This window comes from Eucyclogobius newberryi, unplaced genomic scaffold (genome assembly GCF_026437365.1).
Source record: "Eucyclogobius newberryi isolate DKJ021-1_F unplaced genomic scaffold, fEucNew1.0.hap1 SCAF_19, whole genome shotgun sequence".
NCBI classification, from domain to species: domain Eukaryota; kingdom Metazoa; phylum Chordata; class Actinopteri; order Gobiiformes; family Gobiidae; genus Eucyclogobius; species Eucyclogobius newberryi.
In genome coordinates, this window is record NW_027315823.1 from 13,343,078 (window position 1) to 13,356,205 (window position 13,128).

At 38.9% G+C, this 13,128-nt stretch overlaps 1 protein-coding gene across 3 annotated transcripts in view; it reads left to right on the forward strand.

Moving 5' to 3' along the window:
- rbpjl (recombination signal binding protein for immunoglobulin kappa J region-like) overlaps nucleotides 1-10,206 on the forward strand; it is a 34,473-nt gene extending 24,267 nt beyond the window's left edge. For 2 of the 3 annotated variants that reach the window (XM_072451770.1, XM_072451771.1), the window contains exons 9-13: nucleotides 293-396; nucleotides 4,703-4,843; nucleotides 5,616-5,771; nucleotides 5,867-5,970; nucleotides 9,844-10,206. In XM_072451770.1, the coding sequence (XP_072307871.1) occupies nucleotides 293-396; nucleotides 4,703-4,843; nucleotides 5,616-5,771; nucleotides 5,867-5,970; nucleotides 9,844-10,141 (803 nt within the window). In that variant the 3' untranslated portion in view covers nucleotides 10,142-10,206. Of the gene's footprint in view, nucleotides 1-292; nucleotides 397-4,702; nucleotides 4,844-5,615; nucleotides 5,805-5,866; nucleotides 5,971-9,843 lie in introns of all 3 variants that reach the window. The other variant, XM_072451769.1, reaches the window with a different exon arrangement.
- Nucleotides 10,207-13,128: the final 2,922 nt, after the last annotated feature.

Here is a 13,128-nt window from a genome sequence, read left to right on the forward strand (position 1 = left end):
TTTGTAACACATTCACCGTGATGCGTTTAGAAGCCAGAGCTAGTTAACAACAAGTAGCATGGTAACAGTGCACTTCCTGGCACTGTATAATTAGCTGCGAACAGCACACAGCCGTCTCATTTTGACCCACAAAGCTACAGTACTTTCACAACATATCTGTACTGGGACAAAAAACATATTGCTCAACTACATGAGCAAAAATTGTGTACAGCCCTTACAAAACCGAGCTACAATTAAAAAAGTGCGTCTTTAATATATTCACAAACATGTTCTCTATGTCTCTTTGTTCCAGTGGAGGAGCAACGAGCGGACTTTACCCTGAGTGAGAGCTTCGTCTGTTATGGTTGTGTGGTCCAGCTGGTGTGCACCGAGACTGGGATAGCTCTGCCTCCGATGGTAAGAGAAATACACAAACAGATACTACTGTGTGTACGTGATCCGACTGGTGATGGATGTGTGGAGAGGTGAGACAGTACAAGTGAGCTAGGATTGTTGATGGAAATACTGTCAGTCCCTTAGGCGACAAAGGCCACTATGGTCCTTGTCACAATGCTGGTGATATGTGTTTGTAAAGTATAAAAGAGTAGTGCTGAAGTAGAAGGCGTTAGTAAGTATGGCACTTGACTTACGGGTGTCTTTAGTACTTACAACTCTTGCATTCTTACTGTGAGTGACGGACCGATCTGTAACGTGGCATGGTGGTGTGTCCATGGAGATGATAAAGTATAAGTCATACTGGGGAACATTTCAGGCAAAACAATAACATCTTCATTGAGACAAATCCCCCATCAGAACATTCACATAGTGCACCTTTAGGTTATAAATATATATATATATATATATATATAGATATATATATATATATATATATATATATATATATATATATAATATATATATATATATATATATATATATATATATATATATATATATACAGGTTTATATCTATATAACAGGTTTCACAGGTATCTGAACACTGAGACATTTCCGCTGCTATACAAAAGTAATTTTCAATCTGAAGGTAATGGACTGAATAGCAAGAATTAGTAAGACTAGTCCTGCCATAAGAGTTATAACCTGAAACTGCTCTGCCTGTGCCGGCTGTTGGTTGAATGAATGGCACACGTGTTGTGGGTTTGAATCTGGCTCCAACTATTTGCTGAATGTTCCTCCCTCTCTCATCCCCATTTTACGCTTCACTGTCCTGTGCAATAATGGCCTACAACCCCCCGCATAAAATTATAAAAAATAAAAAGGGAAAAAAGGAACTGCTGTCCGTCACAGCTCTAAACCTGCTGGCCTAGTATCAGCCTCTTGCTCACGGCTGCTTATCTGCTTAACACTTGATAGACATCATTAGCACTTGACAGGCATAATTCCTCACTTGACCATGGTTTGAGGAGGTTGTTGTACACAGAAGGTGGATTGTATCTCATCCCACCATTTCTGTTCCATTTCTCACCTTTAGATTGCAAATTATTTCTGGATTGCAGTCAAAACATGTTTCAAAAATAGTGTCCCAATGACTAACTTTGAAACATTTTATCCCATAGACCATTCCTGGATGAACGAAAATGACATTGATTCATGTATAAGATGAATAACCCTCAGACCACCACAAAGACTGAGCTATTAGTGCAGCTGTATTCACACAATGCAAACCCTTTAACTTAAAAGGCACTGGACAATACATCCTTTATTTCCTCTGCTGTGTTTCTGTCGAGACGGTACAAAAAGCGATGGGCATATTTTGATGAATTGTGCTTTGAGACCAGGGTGCGGCCTGGGGGCACTTGATTTGATTTTCGGATATATTCAGATATGATCCTTGGTATTTCACAAAGATAAATATTATACATCTGAGGCTTTTCCTTCAAGGTAGATTTCCACCGTTCCGGCACTTTACATTTAGATAAACACTATAATCCCCATACAAGGTGCTACCATGCAATTTCTATATTTATTGTGTTGAAAGATGTCCAATTTTCAGCCTCAAACCCGGTCTCTCATCACCTGCACGGCCCTGTCCAGCAGATGTTACCGGTGTTACGTAACCATGGCGATCCAAAAAGTGCTGGTTGGCTTTCAACGCAAGACCAATTTGAACTCCGCCGGGACAAACCACTTCACGGAATCCCATATAATTTGCTGAGTACAGGTCCTTCCGGGCACCTCCTAAACGGCTACCATAATAAGCGCAACGGTGGGCCCTCTTCTGTGTTTGAAGGTCTATATGTTTGCACAGTTGAGGATTTTGGATTGGAGCTTTAAATGTTGGGGCGATTGGTCGTGCTGACTGGCTGCTGGCTCTGCTGTTTTATTGTGGTCCACTCTGGGGAGGTTCTACATAAAAGTTACACATTCAGCATCATGGGCTTGCATGTGAAGTATCCGTGGGACTACCGTTTGGAATGGACAAGGTCAAAGATTTCATTGCTCATATACATTACCAATGGGTTTCAACTTCCTGCTCATTGTTTTGTGCATTGCTTTACTGTTTATTGAACACTTTTCACCATTCAAAAATAGCCTATTTTGTTTTGAATTTTAACCCTAACCCTGATATCTAACCCTAACCCAATGGAAACAGCGCTAACGTTTCCATGTTTTCACAAATTGGTAGTAAAATTTATGTCAACAATAATATAATATCTTGGTAGTGATGGTAAAAAGCCTGTTTGAATGAGTATTATGTTAAGTGGATATAGGTACATGTAATGGGTTCAAAGTTTCATTACGGACATTATAGATCGATCACTATTTCTATTGCCATTGTCATTTGATGGTATGTAACTGCATTTAACGTTTGATTAAATTGTACATGTGTTCTTAATGCTAATGGGGCTCCTAATAATAAAACAATAGAAAAATAAATCAATAAACACCTGGAGTTGTATTTTGCTTATTCTATGCTTGTTTCAGTAATCACACAGATTATTGCATCACAGGTCCAATTCCAGCCCTTAAATCCATCACTGGAAATGTTCTGAGCATTTCTGCAATCAAATTGTTTTGCACAACACTCTTTTCATTGTTTTTTTAAGTCCAAATATATAAACCATTTTAGGCCAATTAAAGTCACAAGAATGCATAATAAATTTTCTTTAAGTTAAGATGGGTTGCACCACATTTTGCTGATGTTGGTTCTGTATGAATGATTTAGTAGGGTTCATTGTACTTATTTGACCTGTGGCTTGGTCAGTTGAGGATACTTGTTGGTGGTCTTGCTCTTGCTGAGTTTGTGTCCGTTGTTGCTTGTTCTGCTGTTTAATGTAGTCAAGACTGAAGCTTTAAAGACCTACTTCAAAGTTAACAAAACGGCATCAAATTCCTTTATAAACACTGTTGTTGGCATCATCTTCTGTCCATGTCCTCTTTTACTCTTTGGTCTTCCTCCTGTTTCATGTCGTCCTTTTACATGTCCAGATCATTCCAGTTTAATCGTCGAAATATGTGACGTTTTATTGGAACTGTTTTGTGTCATGCTGTCTCCTCATGATCATCTCAGCCAATTTTCCATAAAACTCCTGACTAAAATGAGCTCAAATTCAATCTGAAGATGTTCCTTTGGAGTACAAACAATTGGCTGAACTCTCTGTGAAGCTGAGATTGTATTTTTTGTCTCTGATGTTTGATTTACTCTAATTATAAGTGGGAACGAGCTCTGCCCAGAGGAAATCAGATTTAAAATCCCTAGATTGTTTTTGGTAAATATGTGAAGGAGTAAATTTGCTGTCTGGAAATTTGGACTGACAGACTGAAGATTGAGCATTTGTTGGGTTTTGATCATTCTTTTCTCAAAATGTATTTAACCAAAAAGTCCTGTATTGTTTTTTTCCCAGGTATTATTTTTATGTGTGTTTGGAGTAAAAACTGACCCTAATTTGTCATAGAAAGTGGGTTACAGTATTATTTTAATAGCTTATGTTCTCTGGGGCTTAATTTTTTTTAATATGATGATGAGCACGGAACATGGAATAAATTAGGGGGATCAAACATTTAAAGGTGTTAAAACTTAGCTGGAAATGTATTTAGTTTTCTTTGTGTATGTATAAGTATTTTTTTATATTTTGGCTGTTTCCTTCTCCAGAGCTCAAAAAGTCTGAGTTCCACCTTCTGACATCATTAAGTGGTAATCCAGGAAGTGTAAATGTCCAAATCTATACAAGGTGTGCAGATTTAATTACTCACAGGGAAATGCCGACTGTTGGAGAGGATGTGGCAGCAGGAGGCAAACCACTATCATGAGTTTTGAGATAGTCCTGTTGTTAGTATGTAAGTATTTAAGGATTGGACTGAGATCAACAAAGCTTTACAGACAATTTATGACAGCACAATTCCAATGGATTTCAGAACTATGTATTTTGGCCTCAGGACTCCTGCCATGGACACAACCAGCAGCAACTCTGGAGCACCCTCCTAACATGATAATGGACATACGTAAAATTGAAAAAAATAAATAATATATTTGCACTGAAATTGAAAACTTTTTTTTTTGGTTCTCTAGGCCATATTTTTTTGTTGGATGTTTTTTTCTCCGTGTTTGTTTTTATATGTTCTTTCATTTAAAAAATAAAAAACATTTAAATATTTGATGTAATGAACCAAAATTTGAATCAACCCACATTTATCCAGTTGGCTAGTGTTGCTATCAAGCCTGGATTATTGTCATATTTGATTGAATTCTGCTTGTTTTTAGGTGATCCGTAAAGTGACCAAACAGCACGCCATCCTGGACGTGGACGAGCCGGTGTCTCAGCTTCACAAATGTGCTTTCCAGTTCAGAGACAGCCCACACTCTTATCTGTGCCTGTCCAACGACAACATCATTCTGTACCATGTGAGTTACAGTCATTTATTACTTGATGACGAGTCGGTGTAAGGTTTTCTTTGAATAGAAATGGTGGGTTATGGCATCATCTACCTTCTGTGTACAACAGTATCCTCAAACCTTGGTCAAGTGAGAGATCGAGCCTGTCAGTAGCTAATCAGGTCCTTAACAGCTGTGAGAGTTTTGGTTGGATTTCAGCAATAGTAAAACCCGATGGATGACTTTATAGAATACAATTAGAGTTTGTTGTGTCTATTAATGTAGGTAAGAATTAATCAAAATTTAATCAAATCAAAAGCCAAATGTTTCAAATAAAATCATCATTCAAAAGCTTGTGGCTAATTAAGACTTTTATCTGTGTTAAATGGCATTGGTGAAAAATCTGTATTGTTCATGTTAATAAAATTGAGATAGAAAGGCCTGTATATTAATTTTTTAACAAAAAGTAAATAATCAAAATTAGAAATCGTAGAAAGTTGTTTTTGTGTTGTTTTTTTTTATATTGCTCAGCCCATTTTGCCGTGCTGAATGTGTTTAGTCATATTTTTGCTATACTTTCACGGCAAAAATGACACTCAGTCAAACATACAGCGTTGTAGTACTGGTAACAGGAGAAGTACTACTCTATTCAATCAACGTGTACACTGTTCCTTGCCAGCACACAGACATTATGTAACAACCTTACCTGGCTTCTCCAAATGATATTGCATAATGTGTTTGCTGTATACTTACAACTGTCACGTTCAATTCCAACTCTTTCTATTTACGGCCCTTGCCCCAGGCACAGAGCCCAATGCGGGACCCCAGCCGAGTGGTGCTGAACGACGGCTCCTGTTGGACCATCATAGGGGTAGAGTCTGTGGAGTTCAGCTTTAACCAGGGTCTGGCTCAGGCCCAGAGTCCTGTCAGCCCGTTCCCTGTCATCTCTGCACTGGAGGTGGGTCTCACAGGCTCTGGAGTACAGGTACAGGTATGCTAACGTGCTACGCTAACATGCACGGGAGGTAGAGTAAACATGTTGTGTGTTGGCAGGTAAACGGTGGGGGACATGTTGCAATGCTCGAAATCCATGGAGAGAACTTCGGTCCACATGTCAAAGTGTGGTTTGGGAATCATGAGGCAGAGACTATGTTCAAGTGAGTGTAAGGTACTTTCATGGACCTACAGTATGCAGTATGTACTTATTTGTGTATTCAATCCAACTTAATTTGTAATTCACGTTTTATAAATAAGATCGTTTCCAAAGTGCTGCCTGTAATAGACATATAATGCAAACATTTAGCTCTAAAAGTAAGCAAAAATACATTTCAAACAGGGCTCATGAATGAAACGGAACTATTAAAAAACAATAAAAGGAATAAATTAGATAGAGCAAAGAGCTGTGCGGTGGAATTCAGGACTAACTGCAAGTGATAACGTGCATTGCAGTTGTCCAGACGACTAGAGACAAAAGCATGATGACCTGTTTAAAATGTTTAAAAGATAAAAAAGGTTTTTACAAAAAATCTAAAAATTTCACAACGGCATTGTCCTACTTATCAAGTTTAAAATCACAGTCTACAGTGACGCCAAGGTTGTTGATTAATCATACTCATCAAAAACATACCATGCATATTTAGTCTACATCTACAGAGCTCCAAATTAGCGTTCTCATCTTGATCTTTTCTGTGCTAAAACTGCACCTTCGCACATTTGACCCTTGCAAATGTTCTTCCTTCTTTAGTGCTCTTCATCTGCTCGTTCCCGTGTCTCTGCTTGTGAGTGTGGTTATGTTTTGCTCTTGACCTGGAAATTTAAAATGATGGGAGGAACAAAAATGTGTTGACAGTAAATTCATAACCACTTTAAATATATGTCATTTCGTTTTATTGGTCTGTTACATTTTTTGGGACACAGCGGTCCGCTTGAGGTAATTGACGTTGGATAGCACGTTCGCCCAACAACCCAAAAGTCAGTTTTTCCAGCTTGGACCTATTCAAGCTTGTTGTTATGCCTTTGGGCAAGACATTTCCACCAACTTAAAGCGTAGTTTGAGTGAAACAGAGCAGCTCTCGTAAAACAGAGGCACATTTATACATGCCAGACAGATCAACCTGACTAAAGTGGTTTAGCAGTGACTAAATGTGCCCTGCATGAGTCCCAGAGCTCAGATACAGCTGTATGTAGAGTTACGCTTGTACGAGCTTCAACACTGACGAGAGGAAAGCACTTTTGAAGCCGCAGCTGTGATGGGACTTATTAACAGAGACATGGCGGCCATTCTGCACCAATCGATCTCTCCAACCACCAACCAATCACTGCCTCTCCAGGCGATGTGCATGAAGTGTCTTGACTGCTTTACGACTGGGATAGAACCACGCACATGGGGTGGGTATATGCCAAAAGGTTTATATCACAATTTCTTTGAGCCTGTAGGTCATGATTTCCATTTGAGCACAAATCCAGTACCGGTGCATTTAATATTATAATAATGTCTTAGACTGCTGTTTCTGCGAGTCCACATTTGACTATGACTGAGCCTAGAGCTGCAATAAACAGATTTACTTTAAAGATTTATCAACAAAATAGCATATTGTCCAAAGAATTAGATAACAATTCACTTTGTAGAGGATACATGAATATCATTATGCTTTTAGTGTTCAGTAATAAACTATAATATGAGCAAATCAATGTAATTGTTTTTTTAGTTGTTTTTTATTCTAAATTTTGCTAAAATATGCAAATGTTTTGCTAAATTGACTTCCTGTAACAGGAAATGACTATAAGTCGCACCTTTTATCATAGTTTTGGCCGGGGTGCGACTTATACTTATATTTATACTATGTACTTATACTTATACTCCGAAGCGACTTATATGTGATAATATTTGTTATTTTCACACTTGCAACCGCATTTCATACTCCAGTGCGATTTATATATGTTCTCTCTTCTCTATTATGCATTTTTTTGGCTGGTGCGAATTATAGTCCGGAAAATACGGGTATATTTTCATTTCCCCGACTACACAACCTTCCTGAACTTTATGTGTTTGACTTGGACTTTTGAATAAAGTTACTTATAGTAATTATAGTTAGTATAGAGGCTTTTATTTAACCTAATGAGAACCCATCGTGTTTGAGACTTCTTCTACAAGTGTAACCTATGGCAAAGAAACAATCAGTTAAAACAGTCCCAGTTACAGAAAAATACCAGATAACTCAAACATGCCTGAATATAACACTGAGTACACTTATGACACCCAAACACTGTTAGAACATGTCTAAAATGTTGAGTTTGTATAACGCGGGGCCTTTGAACATCATGTCTCCCAGTCCTACCACCAAACATTGGACAAAATAATTCCCTCGAAAGCATTTTACTTCCACAGCCCTCTTCTGATCTTGATTCAAACTCTGCGTGACATCCAGCTTATACCGCTCCTTCCTCTGTACGTGCCCATATCCTCTCTGTGAGTCCGCGCCAGCCCGCCTCCAGTCCGAATAAAGACCTTTTAGTTCAACCCAATCTTCATGGTCTAAACCGGTCTGAAACGGTCTGACCCTAATCACGCGACCGTCCCAAACCGAAGCCCCCCTTTTGACGTCAGAGCCCACCTCAGAGCCCACACCTAAGCCGAAGTGCTGAGGCTTGGCTCGGGCAGGACGTCCCATCTGCGGATATACCCCATCAGCAGCAGAGGTAGCCGGTTCCCCTGTTTGTACAGCATCCACAATGAGCAGTCTGTGCAAAAGGACTGGAGCCAATTAGAAACGTGAGTCTCCCGCACCACAGCGAGGTTGAGGAAGGTCTGAATGAAAAACATCAGAAAGAGAGCGTCAGCAAAGAGGGTTTTATAATAGCGCTTATTTCACTGTAAGCATTTCTATACATATGGGGTTTATGGGATTTGCAATAATAAGAATAAGCATTAGTCAAGGTTAATGTGGTCTTTACTTTGGATTCTGTTTAAAAAAAGTGTGAAATTACAGGTGCACTTTTGTAACTTTTCTGGTGGTGGTTTTGCAGCTTGCTTGTCTTCAGGGAGATGGCATTGTTTTGTTTGGAATGTTCCACGGTAAAGCTTTAAACTTTTAAACTCCATGGAGAGTTTAAAAGACTGATCTATAGAGAGCTTCATTTAAGGAAACATGTTTTACAGGGTATATTTGTTTTTTTTACCATTATCTTTGACCTTACTGCTTTTAAAGGCGTGTAAATACTATTATAATAACGTTATTGCTTTTGACTTGGGTTGTTGTAATACATAAAAACTAAAACTAAAGTAGTCGAAACTAGATACCCCTTTGAACATGTATCGATAAATATATATATATTTTTTAAACAATCACAACTACAGAAAAAAATGTGACCATTCCTGGCCAGTTTTAAAATTATATTGAGCTGTATTAGAACAAAGACAATAACGTTTGATAAAGAAAGTACTATCATTTTGTGTTGAAAAGGTTTAAGACCAAAAAGAGCCTTTTTTTAAATGATCTTCATGGTACGGAAATCTGTATCAAGAATCAAGGTCTGGATTTCAAAGGGTTTAATATCACAATGTCAAAGGCGCTGTAAAAAGAGAACATTTTAAAGTTTGCAGCGGTAAAACGTCTTTTCTTTTCTTTTCTTTCCTAACACATTGGTACATTCTCATTTGTTACTGTAATGAGTTTATGAGTGCGTTACACAACTTTCAAAGGCCAGAGCGTTTTGCCTTCACTGTAAAGCTGACAACAACTAGCAAGCTGACAGTGCACTTCCTGGTTTCTGAATGATAAAATGTGTTATAACAGACAGCACACAGAAATCTAATTCTGACTTCTAAAAGGTGCTTTGAAAATAAATCTGTAAGACAAATTTTGCTCAACTACATGGACAAACATCGGGTGCAGCCTCTTGAAGTCAGTGGTTCTTGAACATTACACAATCATCCAAGTCTTACCTATAAAAAGAGTTACCTCTGCATAACACACACTCTAAAATATCTTAAACACAATTAAAAATGAAGCTTACTGTTTTCTTTCCAGATCCCCCAAGTCCTTGGTGTGCGTGGTCCCGGACGTCTCGGTCTTCACCGAGGGCTGGCGCTGTCTGCGGAGGACCATCACTGTCCCGCTGTCCGTCATCCGACTGGACGGGATCATCTACCGCACCCCTTACAGCTTCACCTACACACCTGAGCTCCAGCTGGTCCCTGCTCTCCGGGGTCCCGAGCAGGGCCGCAGACAGGAGGGGCCGCAGGGGGAACAGAAGGGGGACGACCTGCTGGAGACCATACACCAGGAGTTCACACGGGCTAACTTCCACCTCTTCATGCAGAGTTAGGGTCTGAACAATGGGCCCACAAAACCCGAGCACAGCAGGAGAATCGGGACAAAATGAGTTGATTGGGTTTGGTCAAATTGCAGGTTGTGCTCTAATTCCATTCAAAGGAAAGTTTATTGTAAGATGGTCGTGATTTTCAATTGATTTTATGTTGTCTTAATAAAAAACAAATATAAATGTCTTTTTTCCCCTTTTTTAAGTATCAGAATATAACGCAAAATGACCAAAGAGTGTACATCAGCTTATCATAACTACAAAAAAAATCACTGCAAAAATGCCTTTCAATATTCATTTTAAGACACATTTTTTAACCATTTCCACAAAAAAATCAAATTTCAGATTGCCAGTGTTGGGAAAGTTACCCAAAAAGTAACTGTGTGATGAACAGTAACTAGTCACCAGGTAAAGTGACAGTGAAATTACGGAAAAATATCCCAAAATACACCCACCGCTGCTTATTCAAGTAAAACATTTGCTCTGCCCGGCCTCATTTAGCCTGATAATCATGTACCACAACCATGTATAAACCTTTCTCCTCCAGACACAATCCGTACAGTCACAACGCAGGACAAACTGTGGTCTTAACGCAGCAGTGCATTTCCCAAACACACGCTGATATCAGAACAGAACAAACACATACCTACATGACAGCGCTTGTACACTTGTAAAACCAGAGGTGAACAGCCACAGAGTTATGAAAATAACTGCACTTATGAGAAAGCAGACGGCTGTATCTAGACTCTAATCTCTTTTTTAGCCAATCACAGTCTCCAATTCCTCGTCATGCTCGTGTTTATTTCCCCAAACAAACAATGAATAAAACAGCAGTTTCTGTGACTATGACGAGAAGCAAAGTTTGATCAATCACCGCTGCCTCTTACTGTAAAAGAACAAGCTGCGTTACATTGACAGTAACTATAACATCGTTATGGCCGAGGAAAGAGTAATGAGTTAGATTATTCGTTACTGAAAATAAACTCAAAATAACGTCGTAAGTGACGCTCTTATACTTTAACACCATTATTAACTCTGACAGAACCCTGACTGTGGAAATCTTTGAGGACTGGCTCTAGACCTGTCAATTTAAAAGTTTTAACCATATAACTGATTATTAGAAATTACTGAATTCTTAATGCCATAAAAATTTGATTATTACCAAGCCTTAGGCCCAACTTGGTGAATACAGATCAAATATTACCAGTTACAGCTGTTTTCACACTTCTCAAAGCACTACATAAGCCATCGTTCCTTCACTCCACACACTCAGTTGTGGTTAACTACTTCTGTAGCCACAGCTGCCCTGCTGCTGATGGAAAACTGGCCACCAATCCACCCCAGTGGCCACAGACACTGAAAGAGCATGTACTGGATTCAATATCCCAATGGAATCCAAAGCTCCGGTTAAAATATTACCATTCTGAAGAGGTCTCAGATTATATTATTATATTTAAACAGGGTTAGGGTTGATTAAAGTGTATTCATAGTTATACTAAAGAATATGGCCCTTAATGAGACCATTATCGATACTTTTGATGGGGAAATCTGGTCTGGAAAAATAATACCGATTAAAAACATATTACTGGATAATATTACACTTTTTGTCATTTGAATTTGAACTGGTGTTTGCTACATTGACCAGGGAAAACTCAAAGATTGTGTGTGTCTCTGGCTCCAGTGAAGTAATTCCAGTCCAAAACGGCCTGTGGTTCTATAGAAAACTAATAGTGCGGTTGTCAAAAGCAGCACAGACATTTCACAGACACTTTTCACGTGACATTTTATCCTCTAGTTTTAGGTGCTTTTACCAGTATAAATTCTCCCGCTAACACATGCTACTTACCCAGAAGCTAACCCTGTATAATCACTGACATCAAATCTCTCTGATCCGCTATTAATGATGTGTTCTGTCATTTTGAGAGGCCGTAAAACACAAGCACAAGCAGTTTAATGAGCGATGAAGGCCTCACTGCAACAACACTGCTAAGGCTAAATGGTAGAGCTGCAGGAAGTGATTTTTTTTCTCATTTGAGTGAAAGCAGAGGTGAAATAGATCCGTAACTTCCCATTTGATCCTTTAAACTACTTTCAACAGAATATGCCGTGCAGAGGTGGACGGAGGTGGTGTGTAACATGAGTGTTATCGCAGATGGACGAGGTGAGAGTAAACGCACCTTCTCCCTCGAGAAGCAACTGCTCAATGACTTTACCGTACGCACGTGGTGGGCACTTTTTTAATTAATATACAAGGAAAAGTTCAGTGTAGATCAGGGGTGTCCAAACTTTTTTCACCTTAAACAGGGCAGAGGGCCACAAACAACTTGACAACGTCGAATTTGTTGAATGACGAAGTGAATCATTCGAAATTTTGCATTTGACGTAATTGCGATGAGCCTCCACACCTTAAATTAGACCTAGAACATTAATATTAGGTTGGTATAACATCAATATGCCTGAATTTTCCCAATTTCACAGTAAAAAGTACTACTTTTTGTTGTTTGGGCCGACATAGCAGGAAGCAGGAGGGCCAACAACAATTGGTCTGAGGGCCACATTTGGCCCCCGGGCCCTAGTTTGGACATGCCTGGTGTAGACAGTGTAGACTATATATGTCTGTGTATTTTACTTATTAATGTGTACAAATATACTGGAGTTTTTAGTCTTTGAAGTAAGTCACTTTTAAGTATTACCAAGAATCAGTAAAGCCTTTAACCCCCCAGAAACTTATCCAAGATAAGGGAACATTATGTAATAAAATATTGCAAAATGTAGTTGATGTTTTTCAATGTACTATTACTGCTTCTATGTTTTATATCCTCTAAATTAATTTATACCTCAGCAGTCTATTCTGATATAAATAGAACACACCTGCCTGTCAATGTCAATGTGCTCATCAGATCTCAGAAGCTGAGCAGGACAGGGCCTGGTTTGTGCTTGTTAGTGCAGCCACTGTGGCTTGAGTGAAAATAGTTGTCGTGTCCTTAGGCAAG